The following is a 23,497-nucleotide window of genomic DNA, read 5'->3' as shown; positions in this document are numbered from 1 at the left end:
ACTTACAATTTGATTCAAGTATTAAAGCAAAAAATGAGTCATGTCCTATGATTCATTTTGTACATTGAGATAAAACTCATTCTAACTTGCTGACACTATTTATCTTCACCAGTTAAGACTAAATCCATTTGTTACTCAGATACTTAAACCCAGAAATTGTTTGCATAAATAGCAGTAACATTACAGATGAAGGGCAAGGCATGTAAACTGTGAAAGCTGAACTGCTCTTACAAAATCCACCTTCACTGGCCACACTTAGACAGAACCTTTCTAGTATGTGTTTTAAGAAACAGAAAGAATTCAAAAGTAGGAACCTGTCTGTGGCCTTCACCCTTTTCATCAAACCCTTGAATCACATCTTTACATAATGAATTAAGAATTCTACACGCAATTTTATTTTGGTATAAACATTTCTACCACACATAAGGGAATGGAGAATAAGCTTCCAAATACCAATTAGATGCATGTTAGTGGTCATATTGCATGCAAATATTTAAGAAAATAATTTTTGGAAAAGTCAATTGGAAAAAAATAATCACATGTGGTCAGAATAACTAGGTATCCTCAATTCAAATATAAAGTCATTAACTTCTACACAAATGTGCTTAAATGACTATCTGAAATTGTAGGAGACTGAACTAAATATTATAAAAGTAACCACATAAAAATACATATTTCCATATGCTCTAAATCATTTCCAGTGTTCTAAATTCAGAACAGTAAAAACATATTCTATTTTTACTTCCCGGTACTTTTTTAAAGAAACATGCTTTATTCTTTTGTTCATGAGATCTGGGAGTCATTGTATTTACCTCATTCAGTAAAGTGGAAATTTATATTGATTGTAAAACATGCAAAGAGCATGCACCATTAACCGAGAGCTACTTCCATTGAAATGTTTCTCTCCTTAGTAGTGGGAAATAGCAGGTAACAATCCTTATACTCTAAACGCAAATACTGGGCAAAACCACTTTACAGTTACTATTTTTCAATGACAAAATCCATCCTTATCTGTCAAAGCTAGCTAGAGAATCATGCCAAACTAACCATAGCATCAGAGAAACCAAGAAGAAAAATATTGTGCATGGAACATCTTTTCATACAATCTGCAATAGTATAGTAAAATTTTTCCCTCATGTATTAAAATCAACAACTTGGTCCTTCCCATTTTATAGGCAGTTAAAACCTGCAAGTATTACAATGGTGCAACTGCTGAAGTGTTACCATTCATGATTTCTTTAAATGACTTTGTTTTCAGGTCTGGAGTATATAGTTAATTTCCTTCAATAGATTGACAAAGACAGCTTCATCAGCCTAAGAACCATATTTGAGTCTAAAAAACTTCTGTGTCAGCACAGTGCCAGGGGGAGCCTTGCTGCATCATGGTGATAACAAGCTCACCACTTAAAACCACTGAAGAAATGCAGTAGAATAAAATCAGTGCAGATTTTCACTACCATGAATTAATTCCGCTCAGCTCAAAAAAAAAAAAAAAGTATTTTGTCTCTTTGAAGAACAAAAGGGTAGAGAAAGAGAAATGCACAGTAACAGAATGAAATGTTTGCAGAGATATTGCTGTACAGCTTAAACTTCACATACTAGCCCTTCCAGTTCTATATCATGCTCAGAGCCACAAAAATGTATAAGTAATTTAAAGTTTAGCTCCAAAAAAAAATAAAAATCCTGAGATGAAACAAACTACAATTTAGAATTTGGAGAATAGCAAGGTCAGCAATACTAAGAAAAAAACTGTCATTACACACATTATGACATGTTAAATGTGACTATGATGTGTTCCAATAGGCACAAATTTTGAGGCAATACATTCACAGTACCACAATTCATGTTAATGTACCTTACAGGTATTTCTCATTTTGGGTGAATGTTTCACCAAGAAAAGTTCAGTGTTTGTGTGTTGTTCAGAAGTCACCAGGTAGTCACTCTTTACATGCAAACAAGTCTACAGAAATTAAAAATTCATGACTTCTGCAGAAAGAAAGCAAGAAATTAAGAGACAGGATAGGCGACCTCAGCCACATGTACTACATGGGCACAGATTCAAACAGCAAACAGAAATCCAAAGACTGAGCACTAAAGAAAAAATATATTATTTTCTTTTTTGTTGCACAACATATTGATACCAAGAGAAACAACAGAATTAAGCTCAGGTACTTCAGCCCAAGAAAGAGCTTGGCTTGAGGTTGAAGTCTTTAAAACTTCCATGAGGTAGAATACAATCAAGTGTCTTCTTTCCCAGAATATATTAAGGAGGACAAATCCAATTTAGTTTTTAAAGCTGTTGAAAACTCTTTTGATAGTAGTTCATGGAGAGATACTCTGTCATGAGAATACACCCAGTTCCGTCCAGTCCAGTCATAGCGCTTGGGTCCACTAGAAAAAAAACACAACAAAACATCACACACTGTGTAAGTACAGATTATTTCAGGAGACCTGATGGAAGCCTGTATGCATAATGTATGCCACAGAGTGCCCAGGAAAACTAACAGATAGCACGGGGAACGGCTGGTGGGCAGTCTGAGGAAGTGGAGCAGAAAAGGCCTGATATGTCAGGAACTACTGAGCCATCAAACAGATATATCTGAAAGGTGACAAGATACATCAGTCACTCCTAGAAGAGACAAGCACTTTCCCTTCCTGCTTTTGGCACTGATCTCCCCATAATTTCTTCCTTTAGCCCATTCTTCCCTCAGATATAATTTTCTTGCACACAAATATCACAACAGATATTTTTATAATGCTGAATTAATGCCACTGATTAGTTCTTGCAGAAATTCTATGCACACCAAAGCACAAATAATTTCATTTTAGATGCAACAATATAACTTAGCCCCTGAAAGCAAATATATTGGCATGTGGGAGATTTGTAACTAAAATGCTATTTTTCTCTGCGCTATTGTATTGTTACTGGCTTGTTTTTCCCATGTCTACGATAAGTATCAAGAAAGAAACTTGAATACTTGGGTTCCACTCCAGACCTTGCTATCCACTCAGTTTTCCACATGTCAAATGGGAGAATGATTGAAGGGTACTCACTGCTGTTAATATCAGCTAAGCAAAGAAAATAGAAAGGAACAAAACAGTCATCTGGGATAAACAGATAAAACCCTTGATCTTGTAGGACATATGGCTTGGAACTCAGTCAATGTACAAAAAACTGCTAGAAAACAGACTATCCTAAACATACATAAGAACAATCTGCAGGTTCTCTCTCTACAAGCATAAGCATAAACACTGATCTGAACCTTGATTATCCTGAGTTACTTACAGTAGTCAAATGAAGAACTTTCCAGCCACTAATCAGTGTATAAGAAGTTAAAAAGGCAACCACAAATCCAAGTCACTTTCACTGAAATCTCACTGTCTGTATCAGAAGTGGTAACTGTTTGAATCAGGGTTACACGCACCAGTTATTTTACTAAGTATTTCTCACTTCACCTTTGCAGCACAAGCATATGTTTATACTCTCCTACACCTAGAGAACAATGGAATGTCATTCATGAAAATCAGGCTAAGACAGACCATTTAATCAATGACAAAGAAATATGTATGTTATCTGAAGTGGTTTTAAATGTCATGCAGTAATTATCAGTGATAAGATTAGCATATGAAGCACCTTCATAGTTCTGCGAATCTCCAAGTGTACAAACGTGACTTTTAAATTTATAGTTTAAGCAAAGATCCAGTGAATTCCATAAAATGCCTACAAAGTTAAATATAGATTAAATGTACTTCTCATGGAAAATCTGCATATATGTTTCAACCATAAGAGAAAAGGATTGAAATATCACATTAAGGTATTGCTAATATTCTGTAAGGTTGAAAAGTCTTTTCAGTCAGGAGGTTCAATTACTACAATCACACTGCTGGCAGGTTGCAGAGGTTGCACATCCCCTCATGCCCTTATTTTTAACTGTCAACTAAGTAAAGTTCTCACTTAGGTGTACAGATACTCAGTAGCAAACAGATGGCCAAATACAACTCCAAGAAAAATGTCTCACAGATTGACAAATTTGTCTCCCTTGGGATATATTCTTAATGACTAAAGGTCAACATTTACCGTAAAAATGCCCCAAAACATTCAGTGCAAGTGATTACTGGCAGCAACATTTGCTTCTTTCACTTCCCAGCATACTGTAGTTAAGAAGATGACAGTTCAGATCATACAGCATATTAATTGCTGGAGTTGCCTTTTAGAAGTTAGGAAATAAGTGAACACACAGCATCATGTTCCAGGAAATATCACTTTTTATCAAAATACCAGTTAAAAGAGTATAAAAATGAAAAAATTAACTTTTTTTCTCAAACTCCACATTCCAGAACACTGTATGTCTTAGCTCAACTACAACTAAACAGACAGGAATTATCTCAAGTTTTGTTTTCATAAAGAGATGAAGCCTGTACATCAGTGATGCAAAAAATCTTATAAGCTGGCTCCTTCACCAGTAACACCTACCAGCTCCCTGGGTTCTTTTCCAGGGATAGTGACAGAGAATACAGATTTTGGGAGGGGAGGAGGGGTGGGACAACACAGCTACAGCATTTTCCCACTTATCTGTCTGCCCTCCAGTTTCCCTACTGAAACCAACCACAAAACCTGGAATGGATCAAAACAGAGCATTAGAAAAGGCAGAGGAAGCAGCTAGCTAAGGCTCCTGTTAAGTACAGATGCTTGACAAAAACAACCAGTGTGGGCATACATAAACATATAAAGCAGGAAATCCCACAAGCTTAAAAGGGAAGGAGCCACCCTGTTTAAAACACAAAGAGAGGTTTAGATGATGACATCATCATCACTCTTTTTTCAACAGAAGCTTTGTTTGTTTCTTTGTAATCACTGCTGGTTGTATTTCCTATGAGTAGGCTATATTCCTGTAGACAGTGGTTTTGGACTGAAACAGTATATGAAAAGTCTTTGTTACACATTTCCTGTATTAATTTAGGTATGAAAGTAATATTGCAGTGTGCCCCAAACCCCTACACCAAACTATTATTAAACATTTAGATTATACCATGCTTTGAGAATACACAGAGTAGAAGAGTTACTTACGAAAAGCATATTACATGATCATGCCATGCTATAAATAAGGGGAAGTACACTTCCACCCAGTCTGCAGATATTATGTAACTAACTTACACATAACTTACCTAGTGGGTGAGGACAGCCAAATCTGCCGGTTTGGTGTTTGCTTATTGATAACATATGTTCCCATGTCTCCACCCAATTTAATTGTTAGTACTCCACTCTTAAAAGACAAAGAAAGTGAGAAATAAAAAATTTGTATCCTGTTACTTTGACAACAATTACTTCATCTGCAGTGACAGAAACTCGTATCAGATTCTTAACCATCTCCCAATGATCATTACATACTAAAAATGTAAATTAATACCTAGCATATCTTTGAGTCTGATCTAGACTTTGAACCTTCTGGTTGGAGTTTGACTTTAACGTGTTTGTACGATTCACAATGGTACTACTTAAATAATACTCCTGAGCTTGAAGCTGGCATCTTGAAAGGACCAGACCATTGCAATTAATTTTGCAATGACTAAAACATCATCCAGTAGCAACTTTTTTATATTAATGAACAATGTAGAACTGGTGTGGTTCAAAGTCAAGAAGCTTTATGTGTCATTGCTAAATTTCTGAGCCATGCATTTTTACCTTACTTTTCTTCAGTAACAATTTAACAGGGAATAGATACATTTTTTTCTTGATAATTCTGATTCATACCTGAAAAAATGTTCCGGTTCTAAATCCCAAGATTCTGTTTTATCATGAGTCTGGTTTTGCTTTGGTTTTGCCACCTTTAGACCATTATCCTAGTGAACATTTATTTTCTCTTTCTTGCTCATGTTTCTTACTGACAACATGAGTCATGTTTCTTGTAAATTACAAAAATATTTTCTGTTCTGACTTTAAGAGTGAAAAAACAACAATGTTTGGACTGGAGTTGAGCTAAAGGTGATCTGAATGATACTAATTTAAAGGGATAACATTTCTACAGAATGCAATGTGATAATTCTAAAATAATTTATTTAGTTCACAGCATTTCAAATACTTCAAGCCCTATAGCACAATAAAGTTTTTTTAAGTGTATCATACTTGTCATGCTTTAGTCAGAAGATACTACTAGAGCTACCTATCATTGCTCAGGCTATTTGCTATGTATAAGCACTCACTATGGGGAAAAATACTTTCAGGTATGAGTATCTACTGTCTGCCAGTATACCGTGTAGCACAAGCAGCAAGTCAAAGCTTCCTTCCACTACAAAGTAACTCAGTGTTACTCATTTCTGACACATCTCAAGTACCACCAGACATAAAAAAACACTCTCAGAATCTGACTTTTTACCTTAGTTTTCATGCTGTTTCTGTGCTTGTTAAGGCATTTATATCTCTGATCAAAACAATAAAAATAAAAGGGTCTCCTGGTTAAAAGTTCCATCAGGTTTATCCTGCCACTTATTTCTATTGGACATTAGTACAGTGCACAGAAAAACAGGAACAAGCTACTTCTTTGGTTGTCAGAATTTCAAGTTTTCCATATCTCAGTGGTCTTAGAATTGTAGAGATACAGCAGAATAAGAACAGGATGGAGGATTAGGCCTGCATAATGATATACAGGCTTCACCATTCCTCTCTGCAGTTTGTAATACCATATTAAGTATTCAGCATGATATTATGCTACATGTTTCTAAAGAAACACCATAAGTAAATAGGTTTTCAAAGAGTTAACAAAAATTTATACTATTATTTATATCATGTGTCAGCTGTTAGAGAGTACTGTTGCTCGATCCTTGCAAAGTAAATAGAGTTTAACCTTTACTGCTGTTTTGGAAACACCTCCTCATACATTTTCCAGTACTTCTGAAATACTAGAAAATACAACTTTAATTTTTTAAAAAATTTAAATTGAGAGATACTTTTACCATATTTTAAGAAATACTGCTGCATGTGTTTTGTACTACCGGATGAATGTTTCCCAGTTCCTGGTAACAAAAATATTCTTCTAAAGTGACATTTTTTTTCCTGATCACTAAGTATAAATTGCTCAAAGCAATCACGATTACAACAGGCACAGCAGATCTTTATCACATTCGCCACCTTGTGGCTTCCTGCAGCACTGACCCCGTTTGTTTAGAATTAAAACCTGGGCTATTTAACCTTCTGCTTATTATTAACTGTCATCATGCAGTCTGTACAGTAAAGGACCACTGGTAAAAATTAAGATGTAAAAGTATTACCTCTTGAGCTTCACAAGTCAATGTCAAACATAATCCACCATACAGCAGATGGAGAGAAAAATTACGACAAGACTCATCAGCTTAACATAATCAAGTGTCTAAGAATTCTAAAGATGTGAATCTCAACCTTTGCTAATTTTTGTCCTAGGAGAGTTACATCAGGCTAGTAGGTACTGAAATCCTAAAGCATACTGAAGAGTAATGGTTAAACAATGCTTTTTACCAGAAAAGCAATTAGCTGTAACATTATCTACGTACTTAATTAAAGCAGCAAGTAGTATTTGCTTAACAGAAAGTTACTGGCAATATATTATTTTATATCCTAGCTGTCAAAAATGCAGAATGAAATTATGATGAAAGCTACACATAAGGATACAGACTTTTGGTTTTGTTTTGTATTTTGCACAGTGAAACCCAAACCATCCGAGTCAGCATCTGGAGGCACAAAACCCTTACTGTCAGTGCCAGTAGAAAGCAATCTTGTTGTGGTAAGTTACAAAGAGGGAGCAATAGCTGTGTGTCCTCAAAAAACTGAAAGATATGTGTAATAGACAGTATGTGAAAAACAGCACTCTTCTTCAAGTTATGTTGAGGGCCGTAACACATAGATCACTTCAGGAACTGAATTTATATAAAAACTACTAAATTCCCTATACAAATAAAACAGACATTTTTAATCTGAGTCTGTCACACCTGTACAAGAATTTGAGTGACTGACTACTGAAGGCTCCACGCATGCAACATCTCCTGTGACAGTAGCCTCCTCCCCATGTATGCTCTGGTTTCACTTCTGCAACAACTTATCCAAACACTGCACCCTCCTGTTGTTTCTCCCGACCACAGGCTGTCATCAGTAAAGCCAGAACAAGCATATACTACCTGGTCAAGACAAATGCTGCTTCTCCGTATTCAGGACAATCAAAGAAACTGCTCTAACAGCTACATGTGATGTACTGTGCCATGTAGACCTACTGTTCTAGTATTCACCAGAAGGGAACTGATTGCTGTGCCAGATATCTGCACCTGTTTAGGAAAATTTATAGGCCAATGTGACATTGGAAAAAAGTTTCCATCTCCTCTTGTGCTCATTTATTATTCTATATTACATCTTTCTCTAAACATGAAGCATTTTAAATCCCTAAAACACACAACAGTATGTGCTACTTTTCACTAGAATTGTTGCCCCAGTCAGCACACAATAAAGGTGTAAAAACCCATTGTAGTTTCAGCGTCAGCACTAAGGTGACTAATTTAAAATTCTCCTTCAAATAACAGAAAAAAATCCGCTACAATAATTACAGTGGTAATATAATGTTTAAAACATACCCCTAAAGAGACATCATAATCTTCTGGGGTAAAAGGTTTATCTGTCAGGTCCTCAAAAAAATCTGCTAAGGAGTCCAGTGTTTCTTCAGCCAGTTTCTCATAGGTGGTCTCATCTAAAGAGCTACAAATGACATAGAAGTCCATAATTAGGAGGAAAAGCATGGAAGAGAGCATTTTCCCTATAATAAAAACATACCAAGACCATGACTTTGGATGAAACAGTATCCATTAAATGATCTTATAAACAAGTAGTCATTTTTCTTAAGGTCATGTAGGTGACAATCCACCTTAGAAATGGAGGATAAATTTTGAAATTAATTGCTATTAGAGATCCCTTAACTGAGGAAAAGGGACTTATGTCCTTAGATATACTAGCCCCCACTTAGTATACAGCATTAGATTTGAAAGTAAGGAATTTTCATAAAAGGACTTTGTGTAAGAATTGCTCAGTTTTGAATTCTACAAATAGAGACAAAAGCATCTCCCATTTAGAAATACATGTCATTTGACTCTACAAAAACTGCTGTAGCCACACACAGTTTAGAAATGTCAGTATCACATGTTTATGTATAGCATTTGCCTTCTCAACTGGAATTACCCATGCAGCCTGGTAATTAGATGTTATTTAAACTGTGCTTATGATCTAACACTTATGAATTACAGTCTTCTCCAGAGAGTCTCAAAGCAGCCTTGTGGCCATTACGTAAGGCTTAAAGCACCTGTGAGACTGCTTCTCTTTTCCTCTTTAGTGGAACAAAGAACAGTTTAATTAACCAAATGTAATTAAATAAAATAATGTAAGTTGTTCCATCTCCATCAGTGTCAGCTTTTAACTGAGTGTGTAAAGGGGTCTCCCCACCAACAAACACTTCAGTGAAATAATCTCAATTTTTGCTAATGCTTATGGCAATGAAACAGTTACCATGGGCTGATTATATATCAGTTGGTAATAGAAAACATGCCTTTTTAAGAAGTTTCTTATCCAGTTACTGAAATAAGCTCTAACTCACTTATGTGAGGGATACCACAAAATGCCTTGGGGCATGGAGAACAGAAAACCTTAGGATCAGGCAGGATTCATGTACTGGTTAAAGGTCCACTTTAGGCACTTGAAGGCAAGAGCCATTTCAGACACCTGCACAATCTTTTACTGTGTCTTGAACTGCTGCATCAGGAGGGGAGAAGTCTCCAATAGATGCTGTGTCACCTCCTCTCAGAACAAGCAGAAATTTCACATCCTCTACTATATGTAAAATGGTGCTAGACAGTTGCATTTAGGTACATGAATTATTTGCTACGCAACTTCCCAAATTCACAGAAAATGCTTTTAGCTGAAACTATAGTTGTCCTTTACATCACATCAACATTGCATTAGTCTGGTAGTCTTAGTATGTATGTAAGTTATTCTAAAATACATGACAAATATCTTCATATGAATCTCTCATTTTTACCTTGTGTCACTCAGAGTTCCTGTATTTCTTAAATTCATGAACCAAACAGTCCTGCTCTTCACATCTGAAGAATACTGTAATTGCTGTTTAAAGTAAGTAGAAGCAAAATGGAATTAAAACAAAAAGAATTATAAACTATATACTTATCATATAAATTAAACAGCTCCTTGAAGTCCTTTCCATCCTCAAGTAAAATGTTCATATTCTATATCACAGGGCTAATACGGAAGGAATTACGCAGCTTTAGTCTTTGGATGATTGAAGCAATCTATAATATCCTTGTCTTCATCACACAAACTAATGGAAACCCCCACAACCCTCTGATTCATACACAAATGAACTAGGAAAAGAGAACTACTCTAACTTTTCTATTGCTCTGCCAGAGATTTACTGAGCAACTGCAGACAATCAAATGGCCTAGGTTCAGATTTTCATAAATATCCACAACTCACATGCTGCACTACCAACATGTGTCTCTCTGCTGGAAGTCAGGAACATACTAAGCTGAAATAAACACAAACCCTGAATCCTCCTTATGTACAAAAGAGACAAACCACTTCAGATTCCGGATTTCCAAATTACGGAAAAGCTGTATTGCTGTAACAGCAGTATCAGACAAGGAAAGCAAATGGGTAAACCCGCTGAGGGGAACCAATAAAAGCATGAAAATAAAGCTAATCCCCACATCAGACACAGTAGCAGAAGTTATCATGCACTTATGCTATCCACCAAGAAAGGAATATGGCATGATTTCCATTTTTTCTTAACTGGCACTGACCAGTCGGTTTAATGTTAAAACAGAATCCATAATTACTTTCTGTGTACTCGTGCCAGGTTCTGCAAACTTCAGACTGAGCTGAAAAGCAAGTGACATTTGCAAAAGAGCTATGTCAGCCTTTCTTCAAGCGCGCAAGAGCAAAACACAGGCCGATATCTCTCCATGGGATGTGACATCTATCTGCAGGTATTACCAATGAGCTGCCAGTTAGTCCAAAACTACAGCACAGGCATAAAGGACAGAACGCAGACACAACCGTACAGGCCGACAAAATACACCACGGTGCCTGCATGTTTGACTGCACCCCTTTCCCTACAGCATGTTATATACGCTTAGAATCAAAAGCTACAAGACTACGAGCACGTTCAGGCTCTGTCCAGGCTGAGAGGCTCTAATTCCACCAGCGTGTACCCACACTCTGTTTGTGACTGAAGGCTGCCAACAGCGGTCCCAGCACGCAGCCGGCATCTGCCCCCGCGTACCACGCCCGGCTGCGGGCAGCCAGCACGGCCTTCTGCGCCTGCACAGGGGCAGCAGACGAGTGCACCAGCTCCTGTGTGCGGCACCTCCCGAGGCACGGAGGGAAGGAGAAAGCAGAAGGCAGGCGGAGGAGAGGGAAGGAGGGAGGACGCGCCCCGCTGCCGGCCGGCCTGCGAGGAGGCCCGGCGGCCGCGGGATGACATCGACCTGCTGAGAGCCGGCGGCCGACTCGGGAATCCCCGCCCGCCGCCGCGCAGGCCGCGCCTCGCCCCCGCCGTCCGCCCGCCCCTCGCTCACCGTGCGGCCGCTGCTGGCGGCGCCTGTGCCCGCCCTCGGGGCGCTCCCGGTGCCGCCGCGCCCTCGCCGCGCCCCCGCCGCCGCCGCCCGTCCCGCGGCGCGCACGGCGCCCGCCGCCCCCGCCCGCCACATGGCGCCCGGGCCGCTGCGGAAGCGGCGGGGCGGGGCCGGGCCGGCGCGCGCAACCGCCCCCGCGCGGCGGCGTGAGGAGAGCGGCGGGGCCGGGCCTAGCGGGGCTCGTTCGGCAGCGGGAAGGAGCTGGAAGGAGACGGGCGGAATGTGCGGGTTTCTCTTCCTCCCAGCCCCTGCTGGCTCCAGCCTCAGCAGCGCCAGCATAAATTAAATCCAAGTGCTGCTGCTGAGGCATCACAGGCATATCGGAGCCGAGCACGCTCTGTCCGCCCGGCCTGGCTTTCGAGGCTGCGGCGGCTTCCCCGCCAGCCTTATCCCGGTGTCCTTCTCCCGGCAGTAGCACGGCTTGGCGCGGCTGTTCCTAGGAAACGGGTGCGGGGCCCGCTGTGCTGCTCAGGCTCCGCTCGGAGAGATCTCTATCCCGACATGTCGTAGAGTCAGGGAGCTGCGGCTGCTGCCGCTGAGCGCTCCACCGCGCTGCTCTTAGAGCGGGCAAAAATCGCTCGTGGGCGAGTCCCTGCAGGCATCTGCTCGGGCAGAGCGGTCTCGCTGGGACATTTACAGCGAGCTCGAGCCTGGGAAGAACAGCAATTAGAGGCCACACTATGCACCAGGCATTGACTCAGGGGCTCGTTCGAGGACTATTTTCTGTGACAGGAAGTATTCTGATCTACGTCCTGCAGGTAAAATGTTTCACTGAGCCAGTAAAGGAAAAATAAAGCACATAATTTATCACACCTGGCATTTTCCACTAAATTACATAAAAGCTGGTGATGCCATACTGTCAGCAGTATGTGAAGATGTAGTCTCAGCCAGACATGTCGTATTCTTAAACCAAAAGAAATAAACTAGGTTTGCCAAGTAGATGAGAGGAAAGAAATAATTCCTATAAAAAGGTTTCTTAAAAAACCCGCAGAGTTTCTATGGGAGCACAGACAACTTTCATTTCAGAGCTTTCCACAGGACAGGACCAAAAGATGCAGCCGTTGCAAGTAAAACCATAAATATGAAAAGCCTACTAGTGTTCAGAAGGTTACTGCTGGTTAGTGTGTGATGCATTTTTATATTTCAAAAACTCTTAATTAAAGTAAGCAACTGGGTGCACTGAGTCACCTAATCTAGTTGAAGATGTCCTTGTTCAAGGCAGAGGGGTTAGACTGGGTGACCTTGAAAGATCTCTTCCAATCCAAACTATTCTGTTGCTTCTATGATCTTCCACTGCATTTGGGATTAAGTTACCAAGCTTCTCACCAAGATTTGTAATTCTATTATATTCTTCTATAAGCCGAAATTATTTTACTCTACACAAGGGGAAAAAGCTCAAACAATTCATGCCACTTGCATAAATTTCAACTGAAATGATAAAGTCTGTTTTAGCTAAAAGCTGTTTGTACCAAACTGTTATCTAACTTAGCCAGCTTCTTGTGTCTTTCCAACATATTCCTGTGTCTTTGTTACCAGTGTCCTCCCAGTTTGTGTTCTTGTTGTATTTTGTAGGAGTGGTTTTCATACATCAAGCAGATTTAAGATACTCTTTAGTTCCTTGAAGAGGAACCCATTCTTAGCCCTGCTGGAAGAAGCGACTTATGTTTCTACAGGAGTAATGGTTTACAGACTGAGATAAGGCCTGTACAAACAAATTACTTGTGTCAGACCACAGAATACATTGGTAAAGCAAATGACTGGGTTTTCACACCTTGGTAGGGAAGGGGAAAAACAGCTAGAAGAAAGGAGGAATACCTGTTCTTTTATGTAGTATTTAACCTATTTAAAGATGCTGATTGTTAATATAGCTTGCCTTTCCTATTAAAAGAACCTCAGGTGTTTTCCGGTATTATCCAACTAGTTCCACAGTGATTTTTCTCTAGTCATCCAAGTCATACACAGGTCTCAATAGGAAATGTTCATCTTGTGTTTCTAAGTTCATTATAAATCAATGAATTAGTGTGGATTAAATATTTTCTCTAGTACTAGCAATTCCACATACCAAATATTTTAAAAAGAGATTCAAATGTAAAGTTAAAGTTAGTGAATTTTACAAGATCCTTACTACCAAGCAAGGATCAGTCACACAACTTCTAAAGGCCCAAGTTAGGGATTACCAATTTTATCAATGATTTGTTAATGGTTCTCATCTTGATTCTTGTCCCTTAAGTTAATGTTGTTGATATCACAATATCACATATCACATATCAGTACCTTTTAACGCTGGTGTTAAATACCTGTGAAGGAGTTTGAGATGCAGAAGCGCTGCAGGGTCAGGCCCCACACATGTAGAAGTCCACAATGGCTCCTACAGAGAACAGGAGGTGCATGCTACTGATTACTCCTTTATCACTGTCTAGTGGAAGGGTTTAGGGAAAATACCATCGGGTTATATGAAATTAAATTGTCTGAAGTATAAGCAGAGAAAGTGTTTTCAACAAGAAAACAGATGCTGGGATATGTGTGCTTTCAAACCACTGAATTATAGCACAAGGACAGAGAGTGGGTGTTTTTGTTTGTTTGTTTGGCTTGGGTTTTTGTTTGTTTGGGGCTTTTGTTTTATTCCTTATTAAGTGAGGGCGGCTATTTGGTGGTGCTACCACCAAAGGCAAAACTTCACCTCTGAATGCCGTATGATTAAGTCACAAGCTCAGATAACAAAAAATTGGAATTATTCCATACCTTTCTCAAAGCTGGCATCAACCTGTGCTTTTTCATTCTGAGCAGCTTGCAGGGCCAGAGTATTCAGATACAATTGCCCACAGATAGCCCGTGTTTGTGACCTAATTCTTCTTCGCTCCCTGTGGCAAATTCCATCTGGAGAAACAGACCAATACATTACTTTAAATACTCCCATCTGATTGTGCCTTCTGTATATTATTTTTACTTGACATGATCTCTCTCATCAGCTCTAAAGGTATAAGTCTTTAAATTTTCATCAAGTGAAACACTAACATGAAACACCTATGCAAGATGAAGAGAACCAAAATACTTAAACATGAAACTTTCACATCCCTACAAACTCCTAACTCTTTGATATTTGAAAATTGATATCATTTAAGCACTAGAGAGTAAAATGGATTCCAAGTTGTTGATCATTAACCACACACACACACACCTTTTAAGTGCACATGCTTTGGAGGAGGTTTCCCCAGCAGGCTCCATAGTCATATAGGATTTCCTTTATCAAGTGTTCAATGACTGTTTTGATTTATAAATTACTGAGTTCAGGGGATTGTACACGAAAGATGTCTGAGTGTCTGAATCATTTGGTATAGATGTTCTTGTTTTGGACAGAATTGTTGCAGTTAAGTTGTGAGTCCTTTGGGTTCTTCCTAAGAGCAAATGATTCAGATGCTATAGTTACTAGGTAATTGGGGAAAAATTGTCATGCGTGTTCTTTATGAAGGTTAATGGGGTGCTTAAATGTTTTTCCCCAAATAAGATTAATGACAAATATCTGCTTTGCATACAGACACATTCTAAATATCCTGTATACTGCACATGAAGGAGCAGACACTTGACAGATGAACAAAATGTTTTTACTCATAGGACATGAAGATTTGTTTTACTTTTCTCAGAGGAATGCTGCAGAAAAATTACCTTGCTGAGACTAAGCAGTCTAGTTTTAAAGCCTAGAAAAGTAGTAATCACGAGATACAGGCTGTGAGTGAAGCCTTAGACTCTGCATACTTAGAAAGCAAAAAACCCCAAACCCCTTTAAATTTCTCTATACTGTGAATAATTTAGTAATTATTCTTCTTACTCATCAGCATCATAGGATTATATCAAAGTAAAACAAAAAAACCCACCACCACTATCTCCAACCAAGCTAAAACAACAACAACAACAAAAAAAAAAAAAAAAAAAAAAATCCAACACACCAAATCCTTAAAAGAAAAATTCCGTACAGATACAAAGTATAATTCTAGGACTTAAAATATCAGGTTCTGTTTTTGTCAATTTAGCAGGTTTACAATGCTTATTCCTAGAAGACATATTATTACAAATAACTTTGGTAGCTTTCTAATTGACACCAGTGCAAATTTTTAAATACACCACTTCATTGAAGCATAAAATCTTGGACTGATGATCACTGGCATTTGGTATTATCTCCTTGTTACTTGGGAAATTTGGGAACCAAAACAGTTTCTGTAGTTACCCTGAAATGATTGCCCATACTGAAAAATCTGAAATGGTTTTGTAAAGCAGTCCCTGTTGAGTATGTTCCTTTGGCTTTCCTGCTCTAATTTCAAGGTTCTCCTTTTTATTATAGAGCTGGTAAAGATAGACGCTATGTTTGTCATATCTCAAGAGGCCTCTTAGGACTGTCTCATGAAAGTAGGGAAATGCAAGGACAATTAAGTCTAGTATAGGTAAATAGCAGGATGACAGCTGTGATAGTCTTCAGAATAAAATCTTTTATTCATCAATAAAACTATAGTTTACAGTAGTATATTCTAAATAAATTATAGAATTTCTCTTTTACAAGAAATAGCACAAAATCAAAAATATTTCAAGGACAATATATGTACACAACATAAGGCCTTATTATAAATAACATTTTTATCTCCTTTTTACCACCAGTGAAAGTATCTTTAGAGGTTCATTTTCATATGGTATGTGCAGATATTTGCCCTAACCCTCATACAACATCAGTACCAATTTCCACTGATGTGGACCTAAGCAATTAGAACTGAGGGAGTCAAAAAAATTAAATTGATTTTATTCACCACTGTGTTTATTTTAAAATAGGTAAAGTAGGTAATCAATTTTGCTTGTGCAAAATAATTACAGAATGCATGCAAATGAAACCACTAGAGAGCTGATAAGAAAATATCACTTCAAAATCCAAAAAAGGTGATTGGCAATTTTGTAGAAAGCAGCCTGAACACACAGGTCTTCACAGCTCAGCAAGCAACAGCAGATGACAGCAGTGTGGAATGTTTCATGTCATTTTTGTCAAGTCCATCAAACTTTTCTATCGATCAAAGATCCTGGCATTTCTTAGAATAAGTTCCATTGATTATTACTCTGTCTATTAGGCTCAGCAAACTCCTCCTTCTTAAATGAGGACTGCAGAAAGTGCTCTTCATTAACCATGGTCACTTCTCTTAGTTTTACTCTTCATGTATTCTTTGTTACTGGAAATACAGAAATGACAAGTTAAGAGTTGCCTTTACTTGTTTTCTTACAGAATTATAAACAGGTAACATCTTTCTTCCCCTAAATGGGCTGCAGTACAACTTGGCAGCGATTGTCTCATGACCCTGACTCATAGTCAGAAGCATTGGGTCTCTTGTACAGCAGCTGACCCATATGTGTTTTATAGGCATTGCAGTACACTTGTATTACGTGAACTAGAACTACTTGCTGCTACAAAATGCTGAACACTCCAGATGTCAGAGAAGACAACAATCTGACAGCACTCAGCAATTCACAACAGCTTATTTTTATCTTGCAGAACTGTGGTATTTACTACTTTAAAGCTGCAATCTTCATACATCATGAATAAAAGTGCTGTCAGCTTCCGCATGATACTCTTTCCCCAGATGAAATATCAAACCTATCAAAAAACTTTCAGGCACAATAAATGTTCTAGTCAGTGTTGTAGCAATCATCCTATTTCACAAAAAAGAAAAAAAAAAAGGTATCTATATAAAATTAGTTAATAATGTTGATGGAATAGTTTTCTATGTCATAGAAATAATTGATCACTTCTTGGCATCCCTGTAGAGTTAGAGATGAAATGAAAAATTGAAAAGAAACTGTTCTTTGCCGAACATCTTATCGTGACAACTCAAACGAAGGATAAATGGACATCTGAAGTATGTATTTCAGTAAATCAAATGCATGTCAGCTGATATATCCAAAATGGAGCAAGATACAAAATCTAAACAAAGGGATCTTAATGATCTTACTCCAAAACCGTATTAAAAAACATTACAAAAATTATTTATGAAACAGATTTTTAAGGTCGCCTTTACATTGTGCTTTTTGATATGCTTAAATGACCATTAAATAGTTTGACAACAGTCTGATCTTGATTATGAACAAAAAATTTCTGAAGGCATTTCTTAAGCTTATCTCAGAGAAAGGTAACCAGTACATTTAAATCAATATTTTTGTTATGACTTCTAGCACTAGCCCTTGAACCTTGAGAAGCGGTATTTCAATATTGTTCTCTGACAACCTTTAAACTTCCTACTGTATTGTGCACCAGTGTTAGAGTGTTCATAATCACTGATGCCACTGAGCACAACAGCGCCAATTTCTCAGGTGCTGTTCACTCTCTCTTTCTCAGGAACTGTGGTCTGGCAAGTAAAGCTGACTGTCATATTAGCACCTGAATGTGCTAAGGCAGTACTTAGAAAATACAGAATCATTTCATATATGAAGTGAAATTGTTAGACAAGTGAGTAAAATTAAAGAAAGTACTATTCTAAAATCATTGTGATGTAAAGCTAACAAGGACTTTTAATTTATTTTTTTTAAGAATCTGTTTGGCAGAAAAGTTGAAAAATGCTAGTACCAATAAACATAATAATGTTATATGAAGCAAGACAAATTAATCAAAGTTTTCATTAGCATCACCTTGTTTCTGTCTGAAAGTTCAGATACGAATGGCTGCAGATCCATTTCTGACAAATATGTTCATCACTCAGCACTCAGCTTCTGACTCTCTGGACTTATTACTGCTTTTCACTAAGGTGGTTATTGGTATTGCTGATGCTGATTTTATGGTATTCCATTAATTATGCAATGCAACCATGTCTAGCTTATTCTTATTCCCTTTCCTCTGACCCTTCCAAAGCATTTCAGTAAAAAATTCCAATAAAATTTGCATAACAGAGTTGGAGAAAAGAAACCTGACAATAACTTGTAGCAACTGCTAACTGTATGAGTCAATCACAGAGGTACTGTTAATGATACTAATGCCATTTTAAGAAGATGAGATTTTCAGATGTGTTGTAGTTTAAGGCCTTGCGTTCGGAAAATATCGGGATGTAACGGAAAGTTAGCAGTCCCCCTCTCTGTTAGGATAGTAAGGCCCCTTGCAATTAGCCAATAGCAACGAGGTGTGACGTATGTAGATGGGAGTAACACAGTGACCCTAGGCTATAAATGTTAAATTCTCCTGCAATAAATTGCCATATTCGCCATCCATCACATTGATGCTGTGGGTTATGGTCTGTGCGGCTGAGGATAGCTGCCCGTGCTGGCTCTAGCCAGGGTGCCCGCCTTGCTTGAAAACCCACACAGATGTTCATATTTATGTCAGCTACAGTCCAGTACTGTATTATTCTGGAAAGAAATCCATCAATTTCAAGGTGCAGGACATGATCCTGTAGGCAATATTGTATCTGCTGCACAACATTGGGGTTACATTGATTACAGATAAAGGAAACTTTTTTTTTTTAAATTAAAAACTGAGTTTGGCTGTAGCAATTTGGTCTAAAATGATAAATAATGCACAAATGACATTACAGGAATCATTCCTATAATGTCTGCCTAAGATGTCTCACACTGTGTATATAATGGATTTACAATGTTTGAGCCTACTTGAGGCTTTTTATCTTGGAGCATTTTTGTGCTCCAGTTCTCTTTCCATGGATATGTTTTTGAGCTGATTGATTTCCTCTTATGGTGTTTGAAAAGCCCCAGGCATGAGAAAATGTAGTTCTGTGATAATACATGCTGGCATTTTAGCACTTGGCTTCCTCAGGCAACGTACTGCTTCTGATCTGAATTGCTACCTTTTTAATCTAATCAAGCACCTAATTCCTGTGTCTGATTTTCATGCAATGGCGACTAAAAGGTTCCTTGTTACATAATGTTTCTTCTGCAAGAACACCTCTGCCACGTAATGTTCAAGTGCTTGTTTGTTTTTCACCCCAGGTTTCAGTTTTGTGGGAGACAGAGGCCTTTTTTCCTCTCCTTTTTGTCATCATGCATGGATGGATACGGGGAAAACACAGATAGCAACAGAGGAAAGGACCAGTTAACTGTACAGCATAAAACAAGTTGGTTTGCCCCTTTCAGCCTGAAACAATTTCTATTTTGAGGAGAGTACTTGATTGGTTCTACCATGTGCACATAACATTTTAAGGATTATAATGCTCTTAGCAGAAAGAAAGGATGCCTGTAAGTGAGAAGGTCTTCATTACTGTCTCAATTCAGGTTCAGTCTACTGTGTTTTTCCACCAGTATCTTCAGAGGAAATGGTGAGGCAGAGAAACTGAAACTTCCATAAAAAGAGCAACATACCAAAATTCAAGATATGCTGTGCAGTGCTGCACAACTTCTAACTTGTTTTGCATGTATTCTGCCTGGGAATTGCTTTCATTTCAGCTGCACTTGTTATTATCCCACAACAGTACTTTGAAGAAAGCTAAACCATGATTAGAATTTAATTGAAGTTATGTGAGAGAATACAGAAGAAGAGGAGAACTGATGAGTAAGAAGAGTCAGAAAGATTTGACATTTTCTAAACAGGTATTTTATAGACCAATATTTGTAAATCTGCTTACCTATGCATCTACAGCAGCTTTGAAATACAAAATTAATCTTCAATATTATTTTAAGACTTCAAAATCCCATAATAAAATTGGCATTTGGAAATAAACCACACCATAAGTAATTTTAAATGTAATAGTATTATCTATGCAATTCATCTGACACAAATCATATCTACACTAACCAGCCTCTAAATACACTAAGCTTGCTCATCACTAGAGTTTTCCGTTATTTTATTTTACTGAAGCCCTTACCAAACCATATCTTCATTAGCAGTGACTTTTAAATTATATATAAATTTATGAACCTTTCCTTTAGCAATAGGAAGCAATGCTGTATTTCCATGTGAAGACTTCTGTACTACCCAAGAATTTTGCATTATAGTTAAATATACAGAAGTACTCTGTAAATAAAAAGAATTAATTATTGAAATCCTATAGGCAGGACATATATTAAAGATCCTATAGACAGGACATATATTTATTTATTTAAGTCCTATATCTACACCAGGTAACATCTGCAGCATCACAGCAGAACAAATGTAAAAGTTTGTCACTGCTATTTACATGCATGTCCTTTTTCTGTTGGAAGTGCAAGGAAAGTCAAGCCTATTTTAAGTAAATCAATTAAATACCTAAGCCTTACTACTCTGATTTTATTGAGATTGTAGTACAGTATGTCAACTATTTTTATAAATAATTTCATGGGAAGGCTAAGAAAATGCAGTAGGATAGTTTATAATTGCACATGTTGCTTTTTTAGCTAGAAAATGCTCAATCAAACAATTTGACACTTTAGTGCAGAACAGAAGGAATAAGGTGACTTTTAAGTTATTCCTTACTCTTTAAGTGGAATTATCAATTTTAAGGCACTCCATAGTGATGCTGGACTAAGATCTTCAGGATTGGTTGCACTTTTTGATTGTAGATCACTGTTAAGGAACTTTTGCAAGTTTTGGCTTTTATATTTTACTTATCAGTTTCCATAGAACACTGAGACACTGTTGTGTTCAACAGCATTTGCTGACAATGTTTGAACAGACACCAATAAATAGGGCTTCAAGGGATTCTTAAAAAGAGATCCTTTATTTACAGAGGAAGGAGAAAAGCCTGTTTTGTGGATTTCTACATCAAAGTGCTAAATGGAAATGTGTTACCTTCTCTGTTTCTGGCTTATATACAAGAAACCTATTTATCTCATACAGAATAGTTTGTTTCAAACTGGCTGATCTATCATTGTATTACATATTCACAAAAGCAAGAAGCCTTTAATGTTTAAATTTATGCAGAGAAACATTTCAAATTTACAAGTTTTTTCTATATCTCCTATCTATAATTTATTATTTATTTCTTCCTTCTGTTTAATTGATAATTAATATTGTATGAATTAATCAGTTTTGTAACTATGTTACTAGAATAACTGGAAATAATTTCTATTGTCTTATACCTACTGCTCATTGCAGATGATGTTTAGTTATATTCTAAGTCATAAAAGCTAGATTTCTTAAGCTGTTATCTGGGTTAAAAGGTTTATGAGAAAATAAACCAATATAACTTAAAAGTAAACTTGATTTGAGAATGTACCTAACAGTGCTTCTTAGAACAGCAGGTGAACAAAATGCTAATTTGAACTAGGTCTTTCCTCAAAATTAAGGAATTATGGGCTCAGGCCAGCATTCAGTTTTGAACCCAAGATGTGTCTCTACTTGTGTCCCGGAACAAAAATTCTTGCTGTTAACCAGGTGCATTCTCAGTTTTGACATCAGCAACACAGTGTGAGTTTGCATGGAGTTCCCTTAATGTAAGGGAAATCCTCGTACCTATAAGAGAAATTTTTTTTTTATAACTTCTGTTCTACCTCACCTTACTTGACTATCACAATTTTCACACAAAACTGTTCAGAAAATGCCATTTTTAAGCTGCTCTTTATAGTAAATTAGTACAATGTCATTTTATGACAACTTTTTTTTTCTATACATGGGACCAAAAATTCATAGCTCTTAATTTACTAGTGGACTAAAATTTGTCCAAAAGGTTTAGCATTTCAAAGAAGGATGCAAAGACATCAAAGGATTAATGGTGTCTGAAATTAATCAAGTTAAGGTATTTTTCATTAAAATATATAGTGGGTAAGACTACAGCAGCTTGCCTTGTGGTAGAAACACAAAGATTATTAATCACAGGGTTAAAGGAAAATCTGAGAATGCCATTTAAAACTACATTTTTCTCCTTGCATTTTGCCCTTTTAAAACTAGATCATGTAACCTTTCCAACTGAGATTCAGATCAGCTAATGCAGACGTCATTGATTTGCTTTCTTTTTGAGATACACACTAGAAATGACTAGTCTGTTCCTAGTGTTCTCAAAAACATGCATCTTTTCCTTCTAACATGCATCTAATCATCCTCCTATAAAAGCAAAATTGCCTTCTGGCCGGCACTTGTACTTTAGTATCCTCAAGTATTCCCAGCAACGGGCTAATTGTTTCTGGGCCCACTGAAGGATATTGCAGGACATCAGGGAGTAAGATTGGTAGATGAACAGCATCATATTCCTGTTTCTTCCACAAACACCTCAGGATACATACAGGGTACATGTGATTACAAGTTACAGCTCACTTCCACAACAATCTCAAAACAGTTAAGTAGGCATCAATATAGGATGTGGGACGAGAGAGAGAAGACAGGGATAAGTAACTTCTCAAGATGAGTTTGCTTAAGAAGTACCATGTGCTTAGCTATGGTATCCACTTTCCTGTCAGCTGTCAGCTGTTGCATACCTAGACAGTTCAGGTGTGTGCCATTACCTTGATTATTGAATTTTGAATTTGTTTTTTTTCAGGGTGCAGAGGAAGGATGCTGCTAGTTCCAAAAAGCATGTACGATTGTCTCCACTTAAGACATATTTATTTGTTCAGACCTTTGCTAAGGGAATAAATATTGGGTATTTGTATGACATCCAAAATTGGGTTTTAATTATTTTTCTGTTGATACTCACCAGTGGAATACACACATACTTATTTCAGTCTCCAAGGCATAATAGTAATGAATGTTCTACAAGCTGAAAACCAACTAGAGAGATGACTACACCTGAAACTTATACAGCTTTAAAAAAGGCGTCACCTGTGCCTATCACTGGATTTTCAGAGCACTTCACCATCCATCCTACAGACTTCAAACCTAAAATTAAGTACTTCACAGTGATAAACAGTATTATTGTAAAATAAAACTGTTGCTTTATAAATGAAATTCAAAAGCTATCAAGAA

General features: G+C 37.5%; 2 protein-coding genes across 2 annotated transcripts in view; both read right to left on the bottom strand.

Annotated features, from left to right (window-relative positions):
* Nucleotides 1-749: 749 nt before the first annotated feature.
* On the bottom strand, nucleotides 750-11,742 carry FXN (frataxin). The gene is made up of 5 exons (XM_058827126.1): nucleotides 11,599-11,742; nucleotides 10,044-10,126; nucleotides 8,593-8,713; nucleotides 5,167-5,264; nucleotides 750-2,391 (listed from the first exon to the last, which is right to left on the bottom strand). The coding sequence occupies exons 1-5, from the start codon at nucleotides 11,728-11,730 to the stop codon at nucleotides 2,238-2,240; spliced, it is 588 nt and encodes a 195-aa protein (XP_058683109.1). The 5' UTR covers nucleotides 11,731-11,742; the 3' UTR covers nucleotides 750-2,237.
* A 2,662-nt stretch (nucleotides 11,743-14,404) lies between these two features.
* PIP5K1B (phosphatidylinositol-4-phosphate 5-kinase type 1 beta) overlaps nucleotides 14,405-23,497 on the bottom strand; it is a 99,203-nt gene continuing 90,110 nt past the window's right edge. The window contains exon 15 of the mRNA XM_058827867.1: nucleotides 14,405-14,532. Within this exon, the coding sequence (XP_058683850.1) occupies nucleotides 14,461-14,532 (72 nt within the window). The 3' untranslated portion in view covers nucleotides 14,405-14,460. The remainder of the gene's footprint in view (nucleotides 14,533-23,497) is intronic.

The sequence above is a fragment of the Poecile atricapillus genome, chromosome Z (genome assembly GCF_030490865.1).
Source record: "Poecile atricapillus isolate bPoeAtr1 chromosome Z, bPoeAtr1.hap1, whole genome shotgun sequence".
NCBI classification, from domain to species: Eukaryota; Metazoa; Chordata; class Aves; order Passeriformes; family Paridae; genus Poecile; species Poecile atricapillus.
The sequence above is the reverse complement of the archived record's forward strand: the minus strand, read 5'-3'. Positions and strand labels throughout refer to the sequence as shown.

Bases quoted from the DNA above. Each gene is read 5' to 3' on its own strand.
- FXN (XM_058827126.1), bottom strand. From the start codon at position 11,730: ATGTGGCGGGCGGGGGCGGCGGGCGCCGTGCGCGCCGCGGGACGGGCG. The intron at 5,265-8,592 runs GTATGTTTTAAA...TTGTCTTTTAAG, and splicing joins ATTATGATGTCTCTTTAGGG to AGTGGAGTACTAACAATTAA. The intron at 2,392-5,166 runs GTAAGTTATGTG...TTTTTTTTCTAG, and splicing joins TGGCTGTCCTCACCCACTAG to TGGACCCAAGCGCTATGACT.